Genomic DNA, 25,907 nt, shown 5'->3' with positions numbered 1-25,907 from the left:
CTCTCTTGATTTTGCCGATCTCTGGGTATCAACCCTAGCACTTGCCAATCATGTGATGTGACTTTGACGTCTAGATTTACATGGGCCTCACCATGCAGCTTGCTGACCCAGGAGGTCACTGGCTCTCATACTTCCTGCCACCCAAACCTCCGACCCTGGGACTTACCAACTTGCGTATTGACTGTACGCTGTTCTGCTCTTTTGATTAACTGTAAATGAACAAAATCAGCACAGTCAGCTAGTGCAAATAATGGACTGACTGCATACAATGCATTCAATGATTGCATCCCCCAAGTCTTAATTTTCATTGTAATATTTAAGATGATTGTCAATACCTTCAAATTCTTCATAGTTCCTAACTTGTTGAGGTAGTGAAATTGTTCCATTTTCACTCCCGATTGTTTCTGGCACCTCCAAGCCTGAATGCTTGAAACAGTTCTGATTTATCTTCCTGCTTATTTCTTACCAACTATCCCAGTGTCAAAAATCACTGCTCTTTGAACACAAACACAACTGACACTATTTTAAAAATTGTTCGCTCTAACAGCCATAAAAAGTGACAGACACTATTTAGATACAACAATCTCCTGTTCCAATTAAGCGACATGGTTCTCAAACAAGTGAAGGGAATCCCAGCTATTTTCTTGATTTGTTTTTGTTCTATATGAGTTGTCCCAAATAACTGATTGTTCCTATTAACCGAAGGCCCAATTAACCGGAATACACTGTGTTACATCTAAAATATGTAAATGAAAAGTGTATTGGGGTAATAATAAGCATAATGTCCAACAGTGTTAAAAAACAATGCCTTGTCTGGCACCAAAGTGACATTGATGCAGAAAGTTATTTTCAAATATGAACGTGTACATATATCATATTTTTTGCAAGTGTCTTATGTCAGAAATTAGAATCAGAATCACAGCAAGAGGCCATTCAGCCCATCATGTCTGTGCTGGTCAACATTGATCTAGCAGCAGAATTGTACTCTACTACAATCTGTAACCTCATGGCCCAGCATATCTCCCTCTCTAACATTACCACCAGGCCAGGGGATCAACCCTGGTTCAATGTAGAGTGCAGGAGGGCATGCTGAGAACAACACCAGGCATACCTCAATATGAGGTGTCACTGTGATGAAGCCACAATACAGAATTACTTACATGCCAAACACCATAAGCATCAAGTACTACACAGAGCTAAGTGGTCCAACAACCAGTGGATCAGATCTAATCTCTGGAGTCCTGCCACATCCATCCATGAATGGTGATGGACAGTCAAACAACTCACTGGAGGAGGAGGCTCCACAAACATCCCCATCCTCAATGATAGAGCAGCCCAGCACACCTGTGCAAAAGATAAGGCTGAGGCATTTGCAACAATCTCCAGTCAGAAGTGCCAAGTAGATTATCCAGCTTGGCCTCCTCCAGAAGTCCTCAGTATCCCAGATGTCAGTATGCAGCCAATCCCATTCACTCCACGTGATATCAAGAAACAGCTGAAAGCACTGGATACCTCAAAGGCTATGGGCCCAGACAAAACCCCGGCAATAGTCTTGAAGACTTGTGCTCCAGAACTTGCCACGCCACTACCCAAGCTGTTTCAGTACAGCTACAACACCGACATCTCCCTGACAATATGGAAAATTGCCCAGGTATGTCCTGTACACAAGAAACAGGACAAGTCCAACCCAGCCAATTACCGCCCTATAAGCCTTCTTTCAATCACCAGCAAAGTAACGGAAGGGGTCATCAACAGTGATATCATGCAGCACCTACTTGGCAATGACCTGCTTATGACGAAGGGTCTCGGCCTGAAACGTCGACTGTACTTCTTCTGCTGCGTTCACCAGCAACTTTGATGTGTGTTACCTGCTTATGAATCCCCTGTTTGGGTTCCGTCAAGGTCACTCAGCTCCTGACCTCATCACCTCCTTGGTCCAAGCTAGAGCCGGAGAGCTAAATACCAGAGGTGAGGTGAGAGTGATAGTCCTCCACATCAAGGCAACATTTAACTGAGTATGGCATCAAGGTGCCCTAGCTAAAATGGAGTCAAAGGGAATTAGGGGGAAAACCCTCTGCTGGCTGGAATCATACTTAACACAAGGGAAGATGGTTGTGGTGGTTGGAGGTCAATCATCTCATCTTCAGGAGATTCTGCAGGAGTTCCTCAGGGAAGTGTTCTAGGACCAACCATCTTCAGCTCCTTCATCAATGACCTTCCTTCCGTCATAAGGTCAGAAGTGGGGAAGTTTGTAGATGACTGCACAATGTTCTGCACCATTCGTGACTCCTCAGATAGTGAAGCAGTTCATATCCAAATGCAGCAGGACCTGGAACATATCCAGGCTTGGGCTGACAAGTGGCAAGTAATCCCTCCACCATCGATGAATAGTTGCAGCAGTGTGTACCATCTACAAGATGCACTGCAACAACACACCAAAGTTCCTAAGGCAGCAACTTCCAGACCCACGACCACTACCATCTAAAGGATGAGAACAGCAGATACCTGGGAACACTACTACTTGGTAATCCCCCTCCAAGTCACTCACTATCCTGACTTGGAAACATATCGTCATTCCTTCATTGTCGCTGGGTCAAAATCATGGAATTCCCTCCCTAACAGCACTGTGGGTGTACCTTCACCTCAGGGACTGCAGCAGTTGAAGAAAGCAGCTCATCACCAGCTTCTCAAGGGCAGCTAGAGATAGGCAATAAATGCTGCCTTAGCTGGCAACACCCACATCCTGTAAATTAAAAAAAAATAAAAATGACCTACCCAATGTAATCCCCCATATTCCCTCACTAGTTTCTTATCACTTCAGTTATCTTCAAATATAGCCCCAAGATCTACCACAATTTCAGATACCACGTTCCTATGATTGGGAAAAAAATTAGGCTGGACATGTTTTCACATTAATGACTGATTATTAATCTTTTTACTAATCCATCTTTTAATATGAAAATAAATTCAGCCTAACTAACCTATTCGGGTCATGCATAATTTTAAACCTCACAATTAAATTTCACCTCCATTAATTATTGAATGCATAGCTGAGTGCTTTCTTAGAACTGTAGAATATTTGTTTATAATGGAATATATATAAGATGTTAACTTTTTCTTAATAGAAATATTAAAGTGTGAAAAAAAAGAAATTTCATCTCAGCCTTCTCTCTTCCAAAGAAAACAACTGCAGCCTCTCCTTCACAGCTACAATCTTCCAGTCCTGGCTACAAAATAATAAATTTCTTCTACATTCTCACCCAAACAATCACATTTGTTAAAGCATATTTCTGTAAGATATTGAATTAGGTAATGTAACCCACCAAATTAATGCTAGTTCTTAGAGTAAGACTATCAATTACACTCTCCCACTTATTTCTTTGTTACCAGGGAGGATTGGACAGCTAGTCAGAGCCTCTGTTATTGGGTGATTTGGATGCCTCGGGTGTATTTCATCAGGGCCAAATGCTCTATATTTTAATATATTTATCTCACTTAAAGTTTCACACTCATTCACTTCAACTAGAATGAAATTCATCTGCAAGACTCTATCTTCTGTGAAACAACTGGACTGAGACATAGTTAGACAAGGGAAACATGTGAATTTCCCCAAGTACTTCAGATCATAAAAATAAATAAAAATAATTTACATTTCCAAGCATTTGTATGCTGTTCACTTGTTAAAAGCAAACCAGAAAATATTTTGCATAAAAATATTGTCAAATAGATTGTGAATGAAGAAAATACTTTAAGGACAGTATTCTCTCATAACTCAGTATATATTCTTGACCATCTCTAAAAAGCTTCCTCAATAATATCACATGTTTGAGAAATACCAACACTGTTCAAAGGGCCATATTTTGGGTGAGATGTTAAATTGAGGCCATGTCTGCATTTTAAACGGATGTAAGAAATCCCTTGATTGTTTTGTTTTTTGAAATCAAGCAGGGAAGTTACTCCCAGAATCCTGGCCAATACTTGCCCCTCATGGGCCAATTAAAAATTAGTCAATGCAGAGCAGGGATTCCCAACCGGGGGTCCATGGACCCCTTGCTTAATGGTATTGGTCCATGGCATAAAAAAAAGTTGGGAACCCCTGTTGCTGAGCAACTGAAGATCTGACTTTCACCTCGACCTTGACCAGCATCATTATCACTCATTCATCTATTTGCAACATCTGAAAGGTCATCATTTATCAAAAGCTTTCCTGGAACAGCAAGGTCAACATCAGGGCTTCAAAAACAGGAACAGAGGATGGACAATTAGAATAAGTGGTTCACTCCACTCAAAGGCTTGGCATTATTTACAAGCACTAGAGGGAACATATTTTCCTTCCTTTGATTGCTGCAGGTAGAATTATACTTTCAATTCAATACTTTCTAATTTGGCTAAAAAATTGATTGATGTTTGAAGAATAGGCAACCATGACTGAACTTCCTTTGAGATGATCGCTACCTGGCACTAACAGGATTCAATTTTTACTTGCCACTTGACAATCCAATCCTATAGTTGAAATGGGCTGCTTCATTATCAGAAAAGTTTCATATGTCACTTAATAATGTCAGTAAATAGCACAAACACTGGAAAAAAAACAGTAGGTCACCAGTAGCTGTTGAAGGGCATGTGACAAATGACCTCTAACAACTGCCATTGTCTTCCTTTGCAGAATGATAAAGTTGTGGCCACCAGAGGGCATTTTCTGTTTTAGAATTAGCATTCTCAGTTTTTGTGGGGCTACTGAAATCACCTTCAACAAAAGGTTGTCCTGACGTCGAGGTAAGCTACTCTTTCCTATTCCAAGATAATTAGGCTTCGCATACATGCCTGGATCAGATGTATGGGGCAAAGTCAGGTTGTGGGTGAGCTGGTATTATTCCTGAATTCCTGCGATCATTACACTCTTATAGAAAATTGACAGAACAGTACTTCACCAAAGTAAATGCATTTTCCTACATTTGTTATACCCAGATAATCGGCCACATTATCTACAATGCCAACATCTACTTTATATATTGCAACAAAAACTATTTAGAAAAAAATGCACAAACAAATCACGTCTATTTTCACAGAACCACAGATAATGTTAGAAACAAACGTTAAAGATATTTTATAGCACCTTTGTGTCTTGGCACCTGGATTGGGGGCAGCTTTTTCACCAGTAAAAATAGTCGCTCTGCACATTTCAGACTCTTCAGCTGTTTTAAATCTGTCTCAACTGTAAAGAACACTTTGCCTGATATCTGCTCCACCTATAAGCACAAGGGAGGAGGAATACAAAGTCAGTATACTTTTGCCTTTATCTACAGACCATTTTTGTTGTATTTCCCTGTTTTTCTTTTGCTTCAAAACAACTTTATTTTAAAATACCTTAAATTTACAGGTTTCATGGTCTATAATGTAATGCTCTTGAATATCTACTGGTTGCGGTAGGCCTGTGGGAAACCAGAGGATGCTACATATACATTCCCCAAGACACCAAAGTACGAATACAAACTTAGAAGAGGGGCAGGCAAATACCCGAGTCACCCTGCTCACCCAGGCTATTTAACAGTGTATCTCCATGATGCCATACTAAATTAATTGCAAAGATTCTACAAGCTTCTACAAAACAAATACATTTGCACACATATTAACAACTTAAAATAATAGTGATAAGTACATAAGACAAAAAGTAATTTGCAGAAGTCTGTTTGAGGGAAACTTCAAATTATAGTGTATTCAAAGGCTGCAAGAACTCTTCAAAACTCATGTAATTCATAAGTGCACTGATGTAATCCTACAACTTGCATGCAACTAATTGTTTAAATATTCAAAAGTCATTTAAAAACATAACAATAGGTTAGTACAGAATTCTCATGAGGAGCTTCAAATCAACCTTTTGAATGGTACTAGACAACCCGGTGACCCATTGGGGCACCCTTTGAGAGAAAGGTAGTGCAGCCTTGACCATAGTGTCCCCCTTCTCTTTCCACGCGGCATAATTAGGCTATTTTTTTTACCCTAATGCTGGATGGAAGGTACGAAGCACTAACACCAAAGGATGCTGATTATTCAGAATGATGTGGTTGGCGCTTTCCTAAATGGACGTGATATAGTCACCACTGTCCTTTGACTGCAGCAAAGGGTTTTATGGGTGTCTCGAAGTACGTCATTACAATAAGATTTAATTATCTCTTATTGATGAGTGGCAGTTAGATCTGTCCCAATCCTGCACATGCTGATGGTGATTAGCAGAATGTGACCCCTCGAAATAGAGCTGCCCTGACCTTCTGCTCCGGTAGGTGTCGCTGCTGAGGCTGGCCGTGCGCATGCGTCGGGCTGTCGCGTCCCGATTTCCATGATGGCCAATCAGCTCTCTGGTGAAAGGGAGTCTGTTGATTTTTGTGAATGAGCAATTTTATACGAATATATAACCCTGAACTTTGCCTGTATTCTGTAAGTTAGCACATTTTAATTCGATTTAGCCAAAAAAAGTGCTGCTGTAATGCACCGTTTGCGCTAACTGGAGGTCACAAACAGACAGACAGAGCATGAGCGTTTTAGTAGTAGATAGATGTATCAACCATTTCTCAATAAACCAATCTTCTTGGATGAGGAACATTTTCTTCACAGTTCCAAATGAGGTATTTATCAAGTTATAAGCGTTCATCACTTTTAACAGAAATAGGTTTCAACACGTGATGACAGGAAAATCGGTGGTTACATGTAGTTTTATTTTCCTGCAGCTTTACTTCATTAATGTCAAATTTGATTCCAACTCAAAATTATGCTCTCAGTTATCTACATTCTCAGAATTTCAAACTATATAAACAATGTAATTTCATTAAACTGTAAGGTCATGATTGGACTGGTTTCAATCCATGGGAGTTTCATCAGGATATTGTCTGATTCGGGAATTTCTGCTAAAAGGAGAAACTGGACAGGCTGGGTTTCAGTAGACTGTAAAGGAACCTAATAAAAGGTATACAAAATTGTGAGGGACATGGATGGGGTAGATAGTAGGACCTTTTCCCCCACTAAAGTACAGAGATCTCAAGGCCCACACCACCAGGTTCAGGAACAACCATCAGGCTCTTGAACTGGTGTGGATACCTACTCTGAACGATATTACAACCTACAGACTCACTTTCAACTGTCCTTTGTATTTTTTTTATTTGCATAGTTTACCATTGTTTGCACTTTGGTTGTTTATCAGACTTTTATATATAGATAAAGTGGATAGAAATTGGCAGGTATGACGTGATCTTCAGAGTCATGATTGAAAGCAGATCACAACTGGGAGCTTAACATTCAAGATACATATTGTAGGAAAAGCACCAGTAGGTGGGCAGAGGTTTTTTTGGTTAAAAAAATCAAATCCTTCAAAAGAAGTAAATAGGATCAGAAGATATAGAAACCTTGTAGGTAGAGTAAAAACCTGCAAGGGTAATAAGATCCCAAAAAAAGTTACTTACAGGCTTCTGAACGGTAGCCAGGATGTGGATACAAATTACCATGGGAGACAGAAAAGGCATGCAAAAGGGACAATATTACTCTGGTCATAAGGATTTCAATATATAGGAAGATTGGCAAAATCAGGTTCCTTCAAGATAAGAAATCTGTAGAATGTGTACAAGATGGCTTCTTAGCGATACAGACAAAATGCTGGAGGAATTCAGCAAGTCAGGGAACATCAATGGAGAGAAATAAACAGTTTAAGTTATAGGCTGAAAAAGAACCATAAAAATGGAATTCTAGTCAGTAGTAGGTAGGTAGTCATACTTTATTGATCCCGGGAGAAATTGGATTTTCATTACAGTTGCTGCATAAATAATAAATAGTAATAAAACTATAAATAGTTAAATAGTAATATGTAAATTATGCCAGGAAATAAGTCCAGGACCAGCCTATTGGCTCAGGGTGTCTGACCCTCCAAGGGAGGAGTTGTAAAGTTTAATGGCCACAGGCAGGAATGACTTCCTATGACGCTCTGTGCTGCATCTCGGTGGAATGAGTCTCTGGCTGAATGTACTCCTGTGTCCACCCAGTACATTATGTTGTGGATGAGAGGCATTGTCCAAGATGGCATGCAACTTGGACAGCATCCTCTTTTCAGACACCACCGTGAGAGAGTCCAGTTCCATCCCCACAACATCACTGGCCTTACGAATGAGTTTGTTGATTCTGTTGGTGTCTGCTACCCTCAGCCTGCTGCCCCAGCTCACAACAGCAAACATGATAGCACTGGCCAGCACAGACTCGTAGAACATCCTCAGCATCATCCGGCAGATGTTAAAGGACCTCAGTCTCCTCAGGAAATAGAGACGGCTCTGACCCTTCTTGTAGACAGCCTCAGTGTTCTTTGACCAGTCCAGTTTATTGTCAATTCATATCCCCAGGTATTTGTAATCCTCCACCATGTCCACACTGACCCCCTGGATGGAAGCAGGGGTCACCGGTACCTTAGCTCTCCTCAGGTCTACCACCAGCTCTTTAGTCTTTTTCACATTAACCTGCAGATAATTCTGCTCACACCATGTGACAAAAGTTTCCTACCGTAGCCCTGTACTCAGCCTCATTTCCCTTGCTGATGCATCCAACTATGGCAGAGTCATCAGAAAACTTCTGAAGATATGACAAGACTCTGTGCAGTAGTTGAAGTCCGAGGTGTAAATGGTGAAGAGAAAGGGAGACAAGACAATCCCCTGTGGAGCCCCAGTGCTGCTGATCACTCTGTCGGACACACACTGTTGCAAGCACACGTACTGTAGTCTGCCAGTCAGGTAATCAAGAATCCATGACACCAGGAAAGCATCCACCTGCATCGCTGTCAGCTTCTCCCCCAGCAGAGCAGGGCGGATGGTGTTGAACGCACTGGAGAAGTCAAAAAACATGACCCTCACAGCGCTCGCTGGCTTGTCCAGGTGGGCGTAGACACTGTTCAGCAGGTCCACGATGGCATCCTCAACTCCTAGTCAGGGCTGGTAGGCGAACTGGAGGGGATCTAAGTGTGGCCTGACCATAGGCCGGAGCAGCTCCAGAACAAGTCTCTCCAGGGTCTTCATGATGTGGGAGGTCAATGCCACCGGTCTGTAGTCATTGAGGCCGCTGGGGCGTGGCGTCTTCGGCACAGGGACGAGGCAGGACGTCTTTCACAGCACAGGAACCCTCCAGAGCCTCAGGTTCAGGTTGAATACATGGCAAAGTACGCCACATAGCTGAGGGGCAAAGGCTTTGAGCACCCTGGTACTGACACCATCCGGTACTGACGCCATCCGGTCCTGCAGCCTTGCTTGGGTTGAGACATTTCAGCTGTCTTCTCACCTGTTCAGCTGTGAAGCCCACTGTGGTGGTTTCGTGTGGGGAAGGGGTATAGTCATGAGAGCAGGGTGGGGGACTGTGAGGAGGGGTAGGAGGGGAGAGTGGAATACGTGTTGGTTGGGGGGCAGACAACAGATGACTCATGTGGGGGATTGCCAGGGGCCACAATGTCAAATCTGTTAAAGAACAGGTTAAGTTCGTTGGCCCTGTTCACACTGCCTTCAGCTCCTCTGTTGCTAGTTTGCCGGAACCCAGGCAAACTTCTGTGAGAGTCTTTTTAAGTCAATAAAATAAAATAGTATTTTACAATTTACCACCTAACTTTATTGAATGTCTCTGAGCAAACATGTCTGTCCATGGCATCCTCTACTGCGAAGATAATGCCGAACTCAGATGGAAAGAGAAACACCTCAAAAACAGCATAAAAGCAAAAGACAGGGCATACAACAGAGCAAAAACTAGTGGGAAGCCAGAGGATTAGGACGCTTATAAAAACCAACAGAAGGCAACTAAACAAGCAATAAGGAGTGAAAAGATGAAAAATTAAAATAAACTAGCCAACAATATAAGAGGATACCAAAGTATTTTCAGTTATATAAAGAGTGAAAGAGAGACAAGAATGGACATCAGACCACTAGAAATTGATGCTGGAGAGGTAGTAATGGGGAACAAAGAAATGGTGGATGAACTGAATAGGTATTTTGTATAAATATTCACTCTGGAAGACACTAACAGAAGTTATGTGCAGTTGCTATTAATAAGGAGAACGTGTTTAGGAAGCTATAAGATCTAACGATGGACTACATCCTAGGGTTTTGAAAAAGATAGGTGAAGATTGTGGAGGCATTATTAATGATCTTTTAAAAATCACCGTATTCTGGAATAGTTCCAGAGGACTGAAAAATTGCAAATATCACTCCACTCTTTAAGAAGGGAGGGAAGCAAAAGACAGGTCAGTTAGCCTGACTTCAGTGCATGGAGAGATGTTAGAATCTATTGTTAAGGATTAGGTTTCAGCATACTTGGAGGGACAGGATAAAAAAAGGCCAAAGACAGCATGGTTTCCTTAAGGGGAAAACTTGCCTGACAAATCTGGCTGCAAATCTTTGAAGAAATAACAGGCAGAATAGACAAAAGAGAATCAGTGAATGTTCTTTACTTGGATTTTCAGAAGATATTTGGCACATGAGGCTCCTAAACAAGATAAAGAGTCCATGGTATCACATGAAAGATATTAGCATGTACAGAAGGCAAAGAGTGGGAATAAAGGGGACATTTCTGGTTGACTGATTATGAACAGTGTTGTTCCATAGAGGTCGGTATTTGGCCCATTACATTTCACGTTTATATGTCAGTGATTTAGATGATGAAACTGATGGCTTTGTGGCCAAGTTTGCAGATGATATAAAGGTAGGTGGAGGGGCAGTGTTCAGGAAGTAAGAAATAGGACTTGAACCGATTGGGATAATGGACAAAGAAATGGCAGGTGAAATAGCGTAAGGAAGTATATGGTCATACACTTTGGCAGAAGGAATAAAGGTGTACACTATTTTCTAAATTGGGAGTAAATTGAGAAATTGGAAGTGCAAAGGGACTAGTGAATTGTGACTGACAGCACTCAGTAAAAGCACTCCTCGCAAACACAAACGATGCCTTGTCATTCTGCTGTTGTTGCCCTGAATGTACACACTTCAATATCTTCCCCGGCATATTCTCAAAATAGGCCCTAAAACAAGATGATGTGCTCAGGTTGGCTTTGTGGTGCCTTTCCTGTCAAACACAACAGTATATTCCATTTCTTTAGTAATGGGGATGTGTACATGTGTATATGTTATTTGTATTTCAATGGACTCAGGGCCTCAAGCTGTGAGGCTACTTGATTTTCAGTCACTGGAGGAGAGGCCTCCAACAGATTGTGCTCTACTGGGGGTGGTGCAGCGCAGTTGCGGTGAATGAAGATTTAAATTGGACTGAGGGGTCTGGACTATATACATTTGTCTAGTTGGGTTTTTACTAATATTCTATATATGCTTGTATATGTGAGGACTGGGTGGGGAGGTGGGGCCTCAGGACTCTTATTACGTGATTGTGATCTTGTGCGTGCTTACTGTATGTGACTGTTGGTAATGTGCTTTTGCACCTTAACCCCATCGTAACACTGTCTCACTAAGCTGTATTCATGAGTATTCATATACTGTTTGGTTAAATGACAATCTAATGAAATTTTGGTTAAATGAAATGAAATTTAACTCTCTAAAGGATGCCTTGGTAGAATCCGCAAAGTCAGTGATTCCTAAAAAAGAAAAAAAGCACAAAGAGTAAATGGATGACAGATGAAATCAAAAATCTAATAGAAGAAAGCAATTCCTATAGAATATAAGTCCTTAGATAAAAAAGTTAAAAGCTTATGTCAAAAAGCCAAAGAAGAATGGTTAAACCAGGAATGTGAGCAAATAGAAAAAATCCCTATTACTGATCCAAAAAGATTACATCAACAAATCAAGAATATCACTGGTAAAAAGCTCCTCTGTTCTTCAGGTGGATGTTTGAAAGCAAAGGACGGTACCATTATCATGGAAAAAGATCAGATTATGAACAGGTGGACTGAGTATATTCAGGAATTGTTTGAAGACGATCGAGGTGAAAAACCAGAAATTAAGAGAAACACTGAAGGTCCAAGTATTTTAACATCTGAAGTTTGTAATGCAATAAATAAGATGAAGAAAGGAAAGGCAGCAGGTCCTGATGAATTAGTAATAGAACAAATTGTCGTCTTTGAAGATTATGGAACTGAAAAACTTACTGATTTAATCAATGACATTTATGAGACTGGAATAATACCAGAAGAGATGAAAAAATCTGTATTCATCACTCTTCCTAAGAAACCTGGAGCAAGAGAATGTGAATTACATAGGACCATAAGTTTAATGAGTCATATCACCAAGATACTTCTCAGAATTTTGATGACAAGAGCTAAAAGTAAGATACAAGCTGAAATAGGTAAAGAACAATGTGGTTTTGTGAAAGACAAAGGTACAAGAAATGCAATATTGATGGTAAGGATCAGAATGAGCCATTCAAGTGCAAAAAGATTTGTTTGTTTTATCGACTACACAAAAGCATTTGATAAAGTGAAGCACAATAAGTTATTTGAAATATTACAGAAAACTCTAGATCTAGATTCGAAAGATCTCCGCCTAATCAGAAATCTGTACTGGGAACAAACTGCCGCTGTAAGAATGGATGGAGAAGTGAGTCAGTTTACAAAAATCAGGAGAGGTGTTAGACAAGAGTATGTTTTCTCCCCTGATTTATTTAATGTGTACAGTGAAACAATATTACAAAAAATGAGAGACATCTTGGGAATCAAAGTTGGCAGTGAAAACATCAATAATTTCAGATATACAGATGACACTGTGTTAATTGCAAATACGGAGGAAGAACTACAAAACTTAATTGATATAATTGTTGAAGAAAGTGCAAAAATGGGTCTATCAATAGCAAAAAGACAGAATGTATGGTGATATCCAAAAAGAAGGAGAATCCTATCTGCAGGCTGAGAATAAATGAGGAAGACATAAAACAAGTACAGAATTTTGCTACTTAGGAAGCTGGGTGACATCAGATGGTAGGTGCAACATGGACATCAAAAGAAGAACAGGGATGGCAAAAGAACACCTTCACAAGAATGAAGAGTGTACTGACCAATACTAAACTAGGCATGACAACCCGCCTCAGAGTATTGAAATGTTACGTTTATCCAGTTATGTTAAATGGCTCAGAATGTTGGACAATATCTAGTAACATGAGGAAACGAATTGAAGCAGCAGAGATGTGGTTTTTGAGGAGGATGCAAAGAACATCATGGATGAAACGAATATCTAACAAGGATGTCATGAACAGAGCAAACACAAAAAGAGAAATAATGTATGAGATCATGAAAAGGCAACGTAACTTCATTGGACATGTGATTAGGAAAGAGGAGTTAGAATGCATGGTAATTATGGGAAATATTGAAGGGAAGAAAGCAAAAGGAAAGCAAAGACAAATGATGAAGGTGACAGCAGCCAGAGAACTGGAAATGAATACCAATGAATTGATCCACTTGACCCGAAACAGGAGTGTGTGGGTCATGGCAGTCATGATGATGATGATGAAATGACAATTAAACCTGAATCAAATTGAATCCTGTAATTAAGGTCGATTCTTCTGTTTATTTTGTAAAATGATTGTAATTACGTTGTGGAATGCATCATATTCTAATTCATGTGTAGTCTTAAGTAAACTTTGTTGGTAAGTAAAGATGGTTTGTCCAGTTACCTTCAAAAATCTTCGCCCTCAGTGGGAGAGAGATATGGGAGCTGCCAGATCACACCGAATAAAGGAAGTATGAAGCTAATATTGTGTTTTCTGGTACATACCTTTCTGTAAATATTGGCAGTTTTCTTTTCACTATCTTCATTAAATTATGTAAGTTTGATTTATGACGCGACTCCAGCCATTTTCCCTTTGGTCATAACCCAGATATCTAACAGACATCTTAGTGCAGGATTCCCTAAAGGTTTATTTGCAAGTTGAGTCAGTAGTAAGGAAGGCAAATGCAAAGTGAGCATTCATTTTGAGAGGATTAGAATATTAAATCACGGTTGAAATATTAAGGCATTGGTCAGACCACATGTCAAAGTACATTTTTTCTCAAAATATTCTGAGCAGTTTGGGCCCCTTATCTAAGGATGTGCTAGCATCGGAGAGGTCCAGAGGAGGTTTATGAGAATGATCACAAGGATGAAAGGGTTAATGTATGAGGAGTATTTGAGTGTTCTGGGCCTGTACTCACTGGAGTTTGGAAAAAAGAGGGAGGAGCTCATTTGAAACCTACCAAATATTTAAAGGCCTAGATAGAGTCAACGTGTAGAGGAGGCTTTCAATAGTGGTAGTCTAGGACCAGAGGGCACAGCTCAGAATAAAAAAAATCTCTTTTGAATGGAGAAAGGAAGAATTTCTTTAGCCATAGAGTGGCGAATCAGTGGAATTCATTGTAGCAGATGCTGTGGAGGGTAAGTCATTGGAGTATGTTTAACGTGGAGGTTGATTGGTTTTGATAGGTAAGGGTGTCATAGATTACAGGGAGAAGTCAGGGAAATGAAATTGAGAGGATTAATTAATCAGTCACTATGGAATGGCTGAGCAGAAACAATGGGCCTAATGGCCTACTCCTGCCTTATGGCCTCACAGTTTTTTGTAAAATTCTATTGCATTTCTTTTTTTCTTGTAAATGTCTGTAAGAAAATTAATCTTAAGGTAATACATAGAAACATTTATTTGATAATAAATTTACTTTGAACTTTAAAAATCAGGAGGAATAGATTTAGAGTAAGATGCGAGAGGTTTACAGAGGGAATGATTTTCTTACCCAGAGGGTGGTTGAAACATGTTTCTTGTGGGTAGTGGAGGCAGATATTCTCACAACAACTAAACACTTGAAATGTCAAGGCGCAGAGGCTACGGAGCACACACTGATAAATGGGATGACTACTGACAGGTACTTGATACCTGTCATTGGACACTTCTTGCTTTTCTATACTACTCCAAGGCTCTGCAAGCTTAAGAGCTGTGTAAATAGCCATTTTTATTGCTGGTTTGTATGGCTGATCCAAATCTTGTGAACAGGTTAAACCGAAATCTTGTGAAACTTCACAGTGAAGAGAGAGAAAGAAAAGAGACGAGGGTCAAGGAAAAATCAGAAAGGTGGGAAATAAGAGGATAGGGAGGAGATCATATAAAAGGAGAGGATGAAAAACTAAAGAATCTGTGCAATCCATGCAGAGGGATGGATAAGCCCAGCCAGGGTTCAACTTAAAAGATAAAAAAGACACCTCCTGTGGGCAGAGTGGAAATAAAAGTTGGAGCAGGATTGATTAGGACCCATCATTGTTTGAAATGATCTGGATTTTATGTTTACATTGTTTTTGACTTCAATTTGATTCAATACAGCACTGGCAGAGAATCATTAGTAATGACCTCTCTTCTTGTGTCCAGCAGGATAGCTAAATGTGCGCACAGGATAGCTAAATGTGCACGTCTGTTTCATGCTGTCCATGAGTGGCATCCTACAGGCACAAATGGGATTACAGTGCAGCTGAAACATGGCTGAAAATAGAAGGCAGTGTTGGGTAATTAAAATCGCCAAGTATTGAGAAAAAAAATAAGGTTTAAAAAAAAGAGGCAGGACAGTACTGATTAAGGAAGACATAATCTAAAGAGAGATGTCGCTGATGTTTTAAGGACAAAACAAATCAGGGTAAATTTCAGAAACAAGAAGGTTGTCATCACAGAGTTGGGGGTTTGTGGAAGGTCACTACATAGTGAGAGGAAGTTATAGAGAAAAATTGGTATGAAAGTTGCAGAAAACAGCAAAAAAAAAATCAAAGTAGCGATATTGGGAAACATGAACTACAAAGATATTAAGGAGAGGGACGGTAGGGATTTTTGTAATATGATCAGGAAAACTTACTTGAACAAAAGATGTTTGACGCTGTGGAGTAAGATAGGACGGACCAAGAGGAAAACGCTTTGCAGACAGTGCCATTGTATTATACACAGTTAGTGAAGAAACTAGCTGCAGTGTAAATTACTAATTCAAGATAAGTGGAATTGTAAAGACTAAAGTTGTAATTTATTTGCTTATCAACAGTGTATACTCGAATTATGTGGCTGGTATGTTTTTTTATACATTCATTGTGAGCAACAGACACAAAATGCTGGATATTTTGTGCGTGTTGCTCTGGATTTCCAGCACCTGCACATTTTCTGATGTTTCTGATATCTAACATTATGTTGTATTTACATGCCGAGTAATCTATGGGAGCTATAGCGAAGAAGAGACAGAAACCAGTGATTAGAAGGGGAGACCCAACATTGACGGGCAGAAGCACAATGGGCCGAATAGCTCCCATTGCCGCCAGTTTCAGCGAGTGCCGATACTGATCGAAACACGGACTCGGGATCACAGCACGGGCCCGTTCAACGCCGCTGCGGCCCTAACCCCTGTTCATCGGGGAGCTCAGAGGCCGGGGCCTGGTGCGGGAGGCCTGCCGCCTCACTCACCTCGTTGGTGCCCAGCTTGGCGCGCACTTCCTCGGCCAGAAAGCGCTCCAGTCCCCGGCTGACCGTGCAAAAGTAGCGGCCCGCAGCGGTCGGGGACCCGACCATCAGCCGAGCCGGTTCCTCGGGACAAAGCATGGGCGGCGATCGGCGCCGGACGGCGGGAGGGCGGTTGCCAGGGAAACAGACTGGATCTCCCGTGACCAACCGGAGCCTGCGGTTACCGCGAGCGCGGGCAGCCGTGTTTGAAATTCAACCGCCCACCGGAGCGTTCGCGCGCCAGCAACCGGCAGACAGAAGGACGGAAGGGGGTTGTAGTCATCTACACTGGGGAGGGTATACATGGATCAGCGGGCTGAAGGACCATTTCTGTGCTGCTGACACGGGGGTGGGAATTGAGCTGCACTGGTGAGAAAAACTGAGAGCAATGCACCGGTGGGGAGCCACACTGTTCGCACTGGAGCGGAAGGATGGGGTTGCACTGAGGAGAGGAAAGGAGGGTCAAATAAAAAGGGATGGAGGTTACAGAAGGGTTTTCTATAACCTTTTGATATTCATTATTTACAGGGGAAATAGGAAACTATGAAGTATCTATGTAACACTGTTATTAAAATATTTGGAAGTACAGGACCACCAACAGCAGACTAATTAATTTAACTTCATTGGAGGGCGAAATTAATCAGAACTTGATGCAGCTTTGCACTAAAAAAAAGTAGGCCAGCAGTTTCCTTAAAAGCAAATCACATTTGATCAACTTGTGACTTTTTTGATGATGATAGCTGAAAGGAGTGCATTAAATGTTATCTAATTGGATTTTCAGCAGACATTTGATTTAAAAAAAAGACTGATTAGTAAATTGTGGCTCAATACAGTTAGTGGTAGCAAGGATAATTGGCAAAGGCAGAAATTAGAATAAATGGTTGTTTTTTAGACTGAGAATAGTGAACTGTGATGTTCTCCAAGGGTAAATGCTAGAGCGACTGAGGATTTCAGTATTTACAAGTAACATAAATAGCTGAGATGTGGTTGACCATGTGGAGGGTAATAATGGACTACAAGAGGCTGGCAGAACAGATTAATCCGTGGAGCTGAAATTTAGTGCAGTGTGGATAGCATATTTTTTGAGAAAAAAGAGACAATGGAGACTAATATTAAACATTATATAATTTAATTAAAATTATTCATAATAAATATATTTATGAGAATAAACATTGCATGCCTTTTCATTCTTTACATTCAAAGCCAATGCTTTCAGTACCGTTCTATGACATTCCTACATACTCCTACAGAGCTAAGGAACTGCAAGGGTAAAGAGACCCCCATGTGAGTTGTATATAAACCCCCAAACAGTAGCAAGGTTGCGGTCTACAAATTACAATGGGAGATAGAAAATACATGCCAAAAAGCCAATGTTACAATAGTCAACGGGAATTTCAATATGCAGGTAGATTGGGAAAATCAGGTTGGTGCTAGATTCCAGGAGGGGGAATTTCTAGTGTGCCTATGAGATGGCTTTTTAGAGCAGCTCATGGTTGAGTCCACTAAGGGATCTGCTATTCTGTATCGGGTGTTGTGCAATAAACTGGAATTGGTTAGTGAGCTTAAGGTAAAAGAGCCCTTATGGGAAAGTGATCATAATATGATTGAATTCACCCTGAAATTTGAGGAGAAGCTAAAGTCAGATGTATCAGTCTAACAGTGGATTGAAGGGAATTACAGAGGCAAGAGAAAAGAGATGGCCAAAATTGATTAGAAAGGAACACTGGTGGTGATGATGGCAGAGCAGCAATGGCCGAAAATTCTGGAAGCAATTTGGAAGACACAGGATATATACTTCCCACAGAGGAAAAAGTATTCTAAAGGCAAGTTGACACAACCTTGGCTAACAAGAGAAATCAACGCCAACATAAAAGCCACAGAGAGAGCATACAGTATAAGAGAGCCAAGAATTAGTGGGAAGTCAGAGGATTGGGAAGCTTTTAAAAACCAACAGAAGGCAACTAAAAAAGTCATTAAGAAGGTAAAGATGGAATACGAAGGTAAGTATTATTAAAGAGGATACCAAAGTTTCTTCAGGCACATGAAATGTAAAAGAGAGGTGAGAGTGAATATTGGACTGCTGGAAAACAATGCTGGAGAGGTTATAATGGGGTAAGGAAATGACTGCTGAACTGAATAAGTATTTTGCATCAGTCTTCACTGTGGAAGACAGGAGCAGTATGGTGGAAGTTCCAGTTGTCAGGGGTCATGAAGTGCGTGAAGTTACCATAACTAGAGAGAAGATTCTTGGGAAACTGAAAGGTCTGATGTCACCTGGAGCAGATTATGTACACCCCAGGTTCTGAAGAGATTGTGGAGGCATTAGTAATGATCTCTCAAGAATTACTAGATTCTGGAATGGTTCCGGAAGACCGGAAAATTGCAAATTTCACTCCACTCTTCAAGAAGGGAGAGAGGCAGAAGAAAGGAAACTATAGGGCAAATAGTCTGACCTCAGTGGGAAGATGTTGGAGTTGATTGTTAAGGATGTGGTTTCAGGGTACTTGGAGACACAAGATAAAATAAACTGTGGTCAGCATGGTCTCTTCAAGGGAAAATCTCGCTTGTCAAATCTGTTGGAATTCCTTGAAGAAATAACAAGCAGGATAGACAAAGGAGAATTGGTGAATGTTGTGTACTTGGATTTTTAGAAGCCACACATAAGACTGTTTAACAAGCTACAAGTCCATGGTATTTCTGGTAGAAATGGTTAAAACTCGAGTATGATGGGATACTTGACCATTCTGGAGCAGCTGGGCTTAAGATTGCTGACACGTGTCAGGAATAACCTTGAACAATAAGCGCAGTATCAGGAACTCCAATAAACAAGATACAAGGCACCTGGAGTCGGGAGGGAGGATGCCTCTGAAGTCCTGATAACAGGAAGCAGGAAGAATTGTTAGACTCACGCTGAGAGATAATTGACATGTCTTTTAAACGATTGATCATGTACTGACTGTGAGATATCAAACAAAGTTATGTGAAGTTGTTTGTCTTGCTGTATAAATATGAGCTCTGTACAACCTAAAAATCAGAGTTCTGGTGGCGGTGGAGACTGCTGCAGGTTCTCCATGATATCATGTTAATAAACTCTTAAAATGAAATTCGAAGTCACTCTAGGTGTTAATAGTCAGTGTTTTCCATGATAGTATTACAAGAAAGGTTCTAGCATGGATAAAGTAGTGGCTGATTGGCAAATGGCAAAGAGTGGGAATAAAGGGAGATTTTTCTGGCTGCCTGTGACTAGTGGTGTTCCATAGGGGTCTGTGTTGGGACCCATTCTTTTTACATTATACATCAATGATTTAGATGATGGAATTGATGGCTTTGTTGCAAAGTTTGCAGACGATATGAAGATAGGTGGAGGGGCAGGTAGTTTTGAGGAAGTAGAAAGGCTACAGAAGGACTCAGACAGATTAGAAGAATGGGCAAAGAAATAGCAGATGGAATACAATGTTGAGAAGTGTACAGTCATGCACTTTGGTAGAAAAAATGAAATAGAGAGAAAATACAAAAAATTGAGATGCAAAGGTTAATTTGCAGGGTGAGTCTGTCGTGACGAAGGCAAACACAACTGTTAGCATTCATTTCAAGTGAACGATAATATAAAAGCAAGGATGTAATGTTGAGACGTTATAAAGCATTGGTGAGGCCTCATTGGATTATTATGAGTAGTTTTGTGACCGTTACTTTAGAAAGGATATACTGAAACTGGAGAGGGTTCAAAGGAGGTTCACAAAAATGATTCCAGGATTGAATGGCTTGTCATATAAGAACGCTTGATAGCTCTGGGCCTGTAGTCACTAGAGGTCAGAAGAATGAGGGACGACATCATTGAAACCTAACGAATGGTGAAAGGCCTTGATGGAGTAGATGGGGAGAGGATGTTTCCTATGAAAGGAAAATCTAAGACCAGAGGGCAACGCCTCAGAATAGAGGGGTGCCCTTTTAGAATGGAGATGTGGAGGAATTTCTTTAGCCAGAGAGTGGTGAATCTGTGGAATTCTTCGCCACAGGCAGCTGTGGAGGCCAAGTCTTTATATTTAAGACAGATTCTTGATTGATTAGGACATGAGGGGATACGGGGAGAAGATGGGAGATTGGGGCTGAGAGGAAAATTGGATCAGCCGTGATTAAATGGTGCAGCAGACTTAGTGGGGCAAATGGCCTAATTCTGCTCCTATATCTTATGGTCTTATATCTATCAATAACTCTGCTGCCGCTCATTAGGCCCTATTGTGGTACCCAATTTCAATAAATGAGGGGCTTTTCAACCCAACCCAGCTCCTCCCTCTCCAGTAGCAGAAGAACCCTCCACAGTGGTCCTTACCTGCCGAGCCCATGTGTGAGTTGCACTAAGCTCCGGTGTATTTGCAGTTTGTTGTCTTTCGCACACTGGTTGGGCAGTTTTGCCCACTGCCGGCCCCCTAGGCCTGAGTCAACATAGTAGTAGTAATGTGCACCCAAGTTGGTGCAATCTTTCATTTATTCTATTATTGTTATTATTCTATTATGGATTGATTGAGCAAGTTCGCAAGAAGATGAATCTCAGGGTTGTACATGGTGACATAGATGTACTTTGATAATAAATTTACTTTGAATGTTGAGCAGTGAGTCCCTCAGCATATATTCCTGCAGCCTGGAAAGTGAGGTCTGGTGATGAGGCATTTTGACAGATAGTCTGGACAGTCTGCTTAGGGAACCACCCTACTGTGTCCAGCAAGTCCTTCTCCTGCAGGGACTGCATGACTTTCTGTGCCGACCAGTGATGGACGGGTCAAAGGTCAGGAAGAACTTTTCCATGAGGGACAGGTAGAGTGGCAACGTCCAGCTGACTGCAATGTCGCAAGACAATGGGGCCAGACCCATCCTTTGCAACACAGGGGAGAGGTAGAACCTTGGCTCATAGTGGTACTCAGTGCTTACAGATTTAGGGTCCACACACAATCTGATGCAGCCACACATGAACGTGGTCAGCAGAGTGAGGGTGATATTCGGTATGTTTTTGTCCCCGTTGTCCAGGGACTTGTGCATTGTGACCTATTGGGTGATTCCCAAGCTGGAACAGTAGGGGTGAGGCCACTCTTCAACAAGTACAGCAGCTCTGAGAGCACCACACACCTGTTGGCCAGGTTCTTCCCCGTTATTGAGAGGAGAGCTCTCCTCACAGTCCCAATTTCTGTTTTATCTTCCCAATCCACTCCAGCCAATTCTTGTTGCAAGCCTCAGCCCCTCTGAAACAGATCCCCAGCACTTTCACATAATCAGGCCTGATGGTGAAGGGGACACTGGATCGGTTGGGCCAGTTGCTGAAGAGCACGGCCTCAATCTTCATGTGGTCAACCCTGGCCCCTGATACCAACCAACTCAAACTGGTCACATGCTGATCAATCTGTGAACTGACTTCAGGTCTGAGCAGAAGACGGTGATGTTGTCCATATACTGGGAGGTTTCACTTAGGTGCCTCCACAGCTGGGCAGCATCACCTCCTTTGGCTTTCGTCCTTCCTGATGGCTTTGGCAAAGATGGCTACAGCATACAAACCAAACAAGGGAGAGTGGGCAGCCCTGCCTGACTTTAGACTTGATGGTGAAGCTGTTTCCCATCCATTCATTTGAACTGTACTACAGATGTCCCTGTAGAGCAGTTGGATCCAATTCCTGATTTCCTCCCCAAAGCCTAATTTGGAGGGTATGGATAACTTGTCAAAGGTTTTCTCCTGGTCTGCAGAAGTTGCTATAACTCTGGAGTTTACACAGTTCCCTCTGACCCTGCCTTGGTTTCTGAACCATTCTGCGAATGAAGAACCCCTTGTGTCTCCTTGGTCGCTTCTCACCAGTGAACAGGGAAACCAAACTGAGGTTTCAAGGTTCTCCAACCTGCCTAGTCCTTCCCTAGTTCCTTAATGTTCTCTGGGGTCAGCAGTTTAACGTTCAGATTCCGCATATCCCTGTCTGCCTTCTGGATCTCCCGCGGGTGACAGAAGACAGTGGTCAGCGGTCAGAGACACCGACGTGATGTTAATGGATCTGACCATGACGGGCTCTGACACGGAGGGGAAGCTGATTTGGGAGCGGACTGAACCGGCTGATCATGACCGGGTGTGTTGCGGCCGTGCTCCGCCCGCCAGTGTGCCGAGGGCTATTTTAACCGTTTCTAGCAGAAATCTGGAGGCGCTGTCCAGTGTGCAGTCCGCACTATCGGATCGCCCAGCCGCATCGATGGGAACTGCTTGAGGACAGCCAGCCACTCGCCCCGCACGGGTGAGGCGCAGTTGGCCGAAATTAGCCGGAGCGGAGTGTTTTCGTCCATTACATCTGCCACAAGAAGGCGCCCACCAACCACCTCCCTGATGTGGATGATTAAGAAATTGTCTCCCCATCGCGGAATATCCAGGCCGGAACCGCGTCAATCATTATTCAGTAGCCCCCCCCCCCCCCACCACCTCTCCGGCCACACAGACCATCCATGAAGCTACCTCCGGTAGCGGTGGAGGTGTGATACCCCGACCTCCTGTAAAAGTGTCACACCGGCCTTGACCTTGCCCAGGTACAGGTATTGTAAGACGCTGAGACATCGCAGCGTTCTCTTTACAAGTTACAGCCCACTTCACTCATTCTGAGCCGCACAGCCTTGGTGAACTTGTTATGTGGACCCGGGTACTGAGGATGATGTTGGTGGGTGTGCCTGGGAGGAGGCTGGTCACTGCTCCTCCTCCGACATCCTGCTCTTGTGGAGCCGCACCATCCACCTCTCTAAGTTGTGGTGGGGGAGGGTGGGACGGCTCCTGTGCTGACCTGGTCGCCCGGAGCTGGGGAGTGATGCCCCCGCCCTCTCCCCGTCTTCCCGGGCTGGGGTTTTGCTCAGCAGAATTCCTTCCCTATCCGTAATTGGGCCTTGGCAATTTCCCACCATTTTCCTCTCTTGTTCGGCGGTCCTTCTGTCTGCGTGGCTGGTTTCATCCTCTGACGAGAGGGTCGCTGGCCTCTGTCTGCTGCCCGGCCCTTTTCTTCACATTCCATTTATTCTCGGCAGCCCGTTGTCTTTGGGGTGATATCTTCTGGGACTTCGTCCTCTTCACCACTGCCATTTCTCTTCTTGTCCCTCTGCCCTTCCCCTCCTCCGTGGACATCGTCATCTTATGGAGGGGCCTGGGTTGTTTTTGTTTGGTGGGGTGGTCAGCCTTTCCTCAGCCGCAGTCTGTGTTTGGGTGTGTGGTGACCTTCCTGTTTGCACTTAATGCAGATCACTGCACTCCATTGGGCCACAACACGGCCAGACTTGTTGCAGTTATGACACAGACTGGGTTGACTGGCATGCCTGGCGTGATGGTGGTGCCCTCCAATGGCAAAAACTGAGGGAAGGTGGATGATGAACCCAGCCTCAGCTTGACCGCCCCCTGTGGCATCTTGTGCTGCTGGGGCTCATCCACTTCAAGGTTCAAAGTGTTGTGCTCTACTGCACACCACTGTTGTAACGTGTTTTTTTTGAGTTACTGTCACCTTCCTGTCAGCTTGAACCAGTCGGGCCATTCTCCATTCTCTGGTTACCAAAAGCATTTTTGCCTACAGAACTGCCACTCACTGGATTTTTTTTTGTTTTTTTCTGCACCATTCTCTGCAAAGTCCATAAGACCATAAGACATAGGAGCAGAATTAGGCCATTTGGCCGATCGAGTCTGCTCCGCCATTCAATCATGGCTGATCCTTTTTTCTTCTCCTCAACCCCAGTTCCCAGCCTTCTCCCCGTAAAGTCTAGACTAGAGGCTGTTGTGTGTGAAAATCCCAGGGGGTCAGCAGTTTCTGAGATACTCAAACCACCCTGTCTGGCACCAACAATCATTTTACAGTCAAAGTTAGATCAGATTCCTCCCCCCTTCGAATGTTTGGTCTGAACAGCACCTGAACCTCTGACCATGTCTGTGTGTTTTTATGCATTGTGCTGCCACATGATTGGCTGATTATATATTTGTAATAACAAGCAAGTGTAATGGTGTACCTCTGAGTGTACAACCTTGAGACTCATTTCTTGCAGACATTTATAGGTAAAAAAAAATACAGAATTTTGTGAAAAACTATACATAGACAAAGACTGATAAACAACCACGGTACAAAAGAAGACAAACCATGTAAGTAATAAAAAATACTGAGAACCTGAGTTGTAAAGTGTCATTGAAAGTGAGTCTGTGGGTAATAGTATCAGTTAAGAGTAGTTACTCATGCTGGTTCATGAGCCTGTTGGCTGTAGGGCAATAGCTGTTTCTGAACTTGGTGGTGTGGGAACTAAGATTTCTGTACTTCTTGCCCAGTGACATTGCTGGACAAGAGTATGGCCTGATAGTGAGGGTCTTTGATTGATGCTGCTTTCTTGTGAAATCATTCTCTCTAAGTTTACTCAATAGTGGGGAGGGCTTTGTCTGTGGTGGACTGGGCTGGTATCCACCACTCTTATTAACCTTTTCTGTTCCTGGGCATTGGTGTTTCCATATCAGGCTGTGATACAACCAGTTAGGATACTCCCCATGATCGTTAGACAAGATAAGTGAGCTGTCCCCATTGGTAGATTGTTCAAGGAACAGGAGACACTGGTTTAAAATGGTGGGCAAAAAAAGCACGCGGGGGTGGGGTGGGGTTAAAAAGATGCTTTTGAATATGTAGAGCATTTAAGACTTTGGGCGTACAGTATATGAAAAAATAGTACGCAAACCTATTTGGAAAGGGTGATAAAATTTCACTGGCAGGATTGGTTTACAAATTAAAAGGGGTTGATGAGTCAAATGGCTGCCTTTGATTCTGTGACAATTTCATGATGCAGATTCATTCTTATTACACTAATTAGAATTATCTGAAGCTGTTTTTTTTAATGCAGCTAGAAGAGGATGTTGCAACAATGTTGAATTTGAGGCTAATCGATTATTTGGAAAAAGTTTGGAGGTGAATAAATTATTGAGCCCATGTCATGAGACGTGCCCATTACAATGCTGGATACGAGCTCATGAGTACTTTTTAAAAGAAAATGACGAGGGATGAACAGGACAGTACCAGGTCTTTCCACCCATGATATCTGTGCCAAAAATAATGCCAGCTTATACTATTCCTCCTGTCTCCACATGATTTAGATCCTTCCATTCCATATATATTCTCTGGATGACGACCAAGAACTTTACATTTTCAAGGAAATAGGATTGAATAAATAATGAAGTATGACAGGTCCTTAATGTGGTACCAGTTTTTAATAATGGACTTACGAAGGCTGTAAATTTTAAGCCTTTGCGGCTGACATCAATGATAATTAGACTGGTCTGTCAAAGGCAAGGCATTAAAGCTAATAATGTTTATAAGACCATAAGATATAGGAGCAGAACTACGCTATTTCGCCCATTGAGTCTGCTCTGCCATTTCATCATGGCTGATCTATTTTTCCTCTCAGCCCCAGTCTCCTGCCTTCTCTCCATATCCCTTTAT

The 25,907-nt window shown here is 42.3% G+C and overlaps 1 protein-coding gene across 3 annotated transcripts in view; it reads right to left on the bottom strand.

Annotated features, from left to right (window-relative positions):
* thumpd2 (THUMP domain containing 2) overlaps positions 1–16,716 on the bottom strand; it is a 48,997-nt gene extending 32,281 nt beyond the window's left edge. For 2 of the 3 annotated variants that reach the window (XM_063072911.1, XM_063072921.1), the window contains exons 1-2: positions 16,408–16,716; positions 5,117–5,249 (exon numbers count right to left, since the gene is read on the bottom strand). In XM_063072911.1, coding sequence (XP_062928981.1) covers positions 5,117–5,249; positions 16,408–16,542 — 268 coding nt within the window. In that variant the 5' untranslated portion in view covers positions 16,543–16,716. The remainder of the gene's footprint in view (positions 1–5,116; positions 5,250–16,407) is intronic. The other variant, XM_063072936.1, reaches the window with a different exon arrangement.
* Positions 16,717–25,907: the final 9,191 nt, after the last annotated feature.

The sequence above is a fragment of the Mobula hypostoma genome, chromosome 2 (genome assembly GCF_963921235.1).
Source record: "Mobula hypostoma chromosome 2, sMobHyp1.1, whole genome shotgun sequence".
Lineage (NCBI taxonomy): Eukaryota > Metazoa > Chordata > Chondrichthyes > Myliobatiformes > Myliobatidae > Mobula > Mobula hypostoma.
This window is presented reverse-complemented; position numbering and strand designations above follow the sequence as displayed.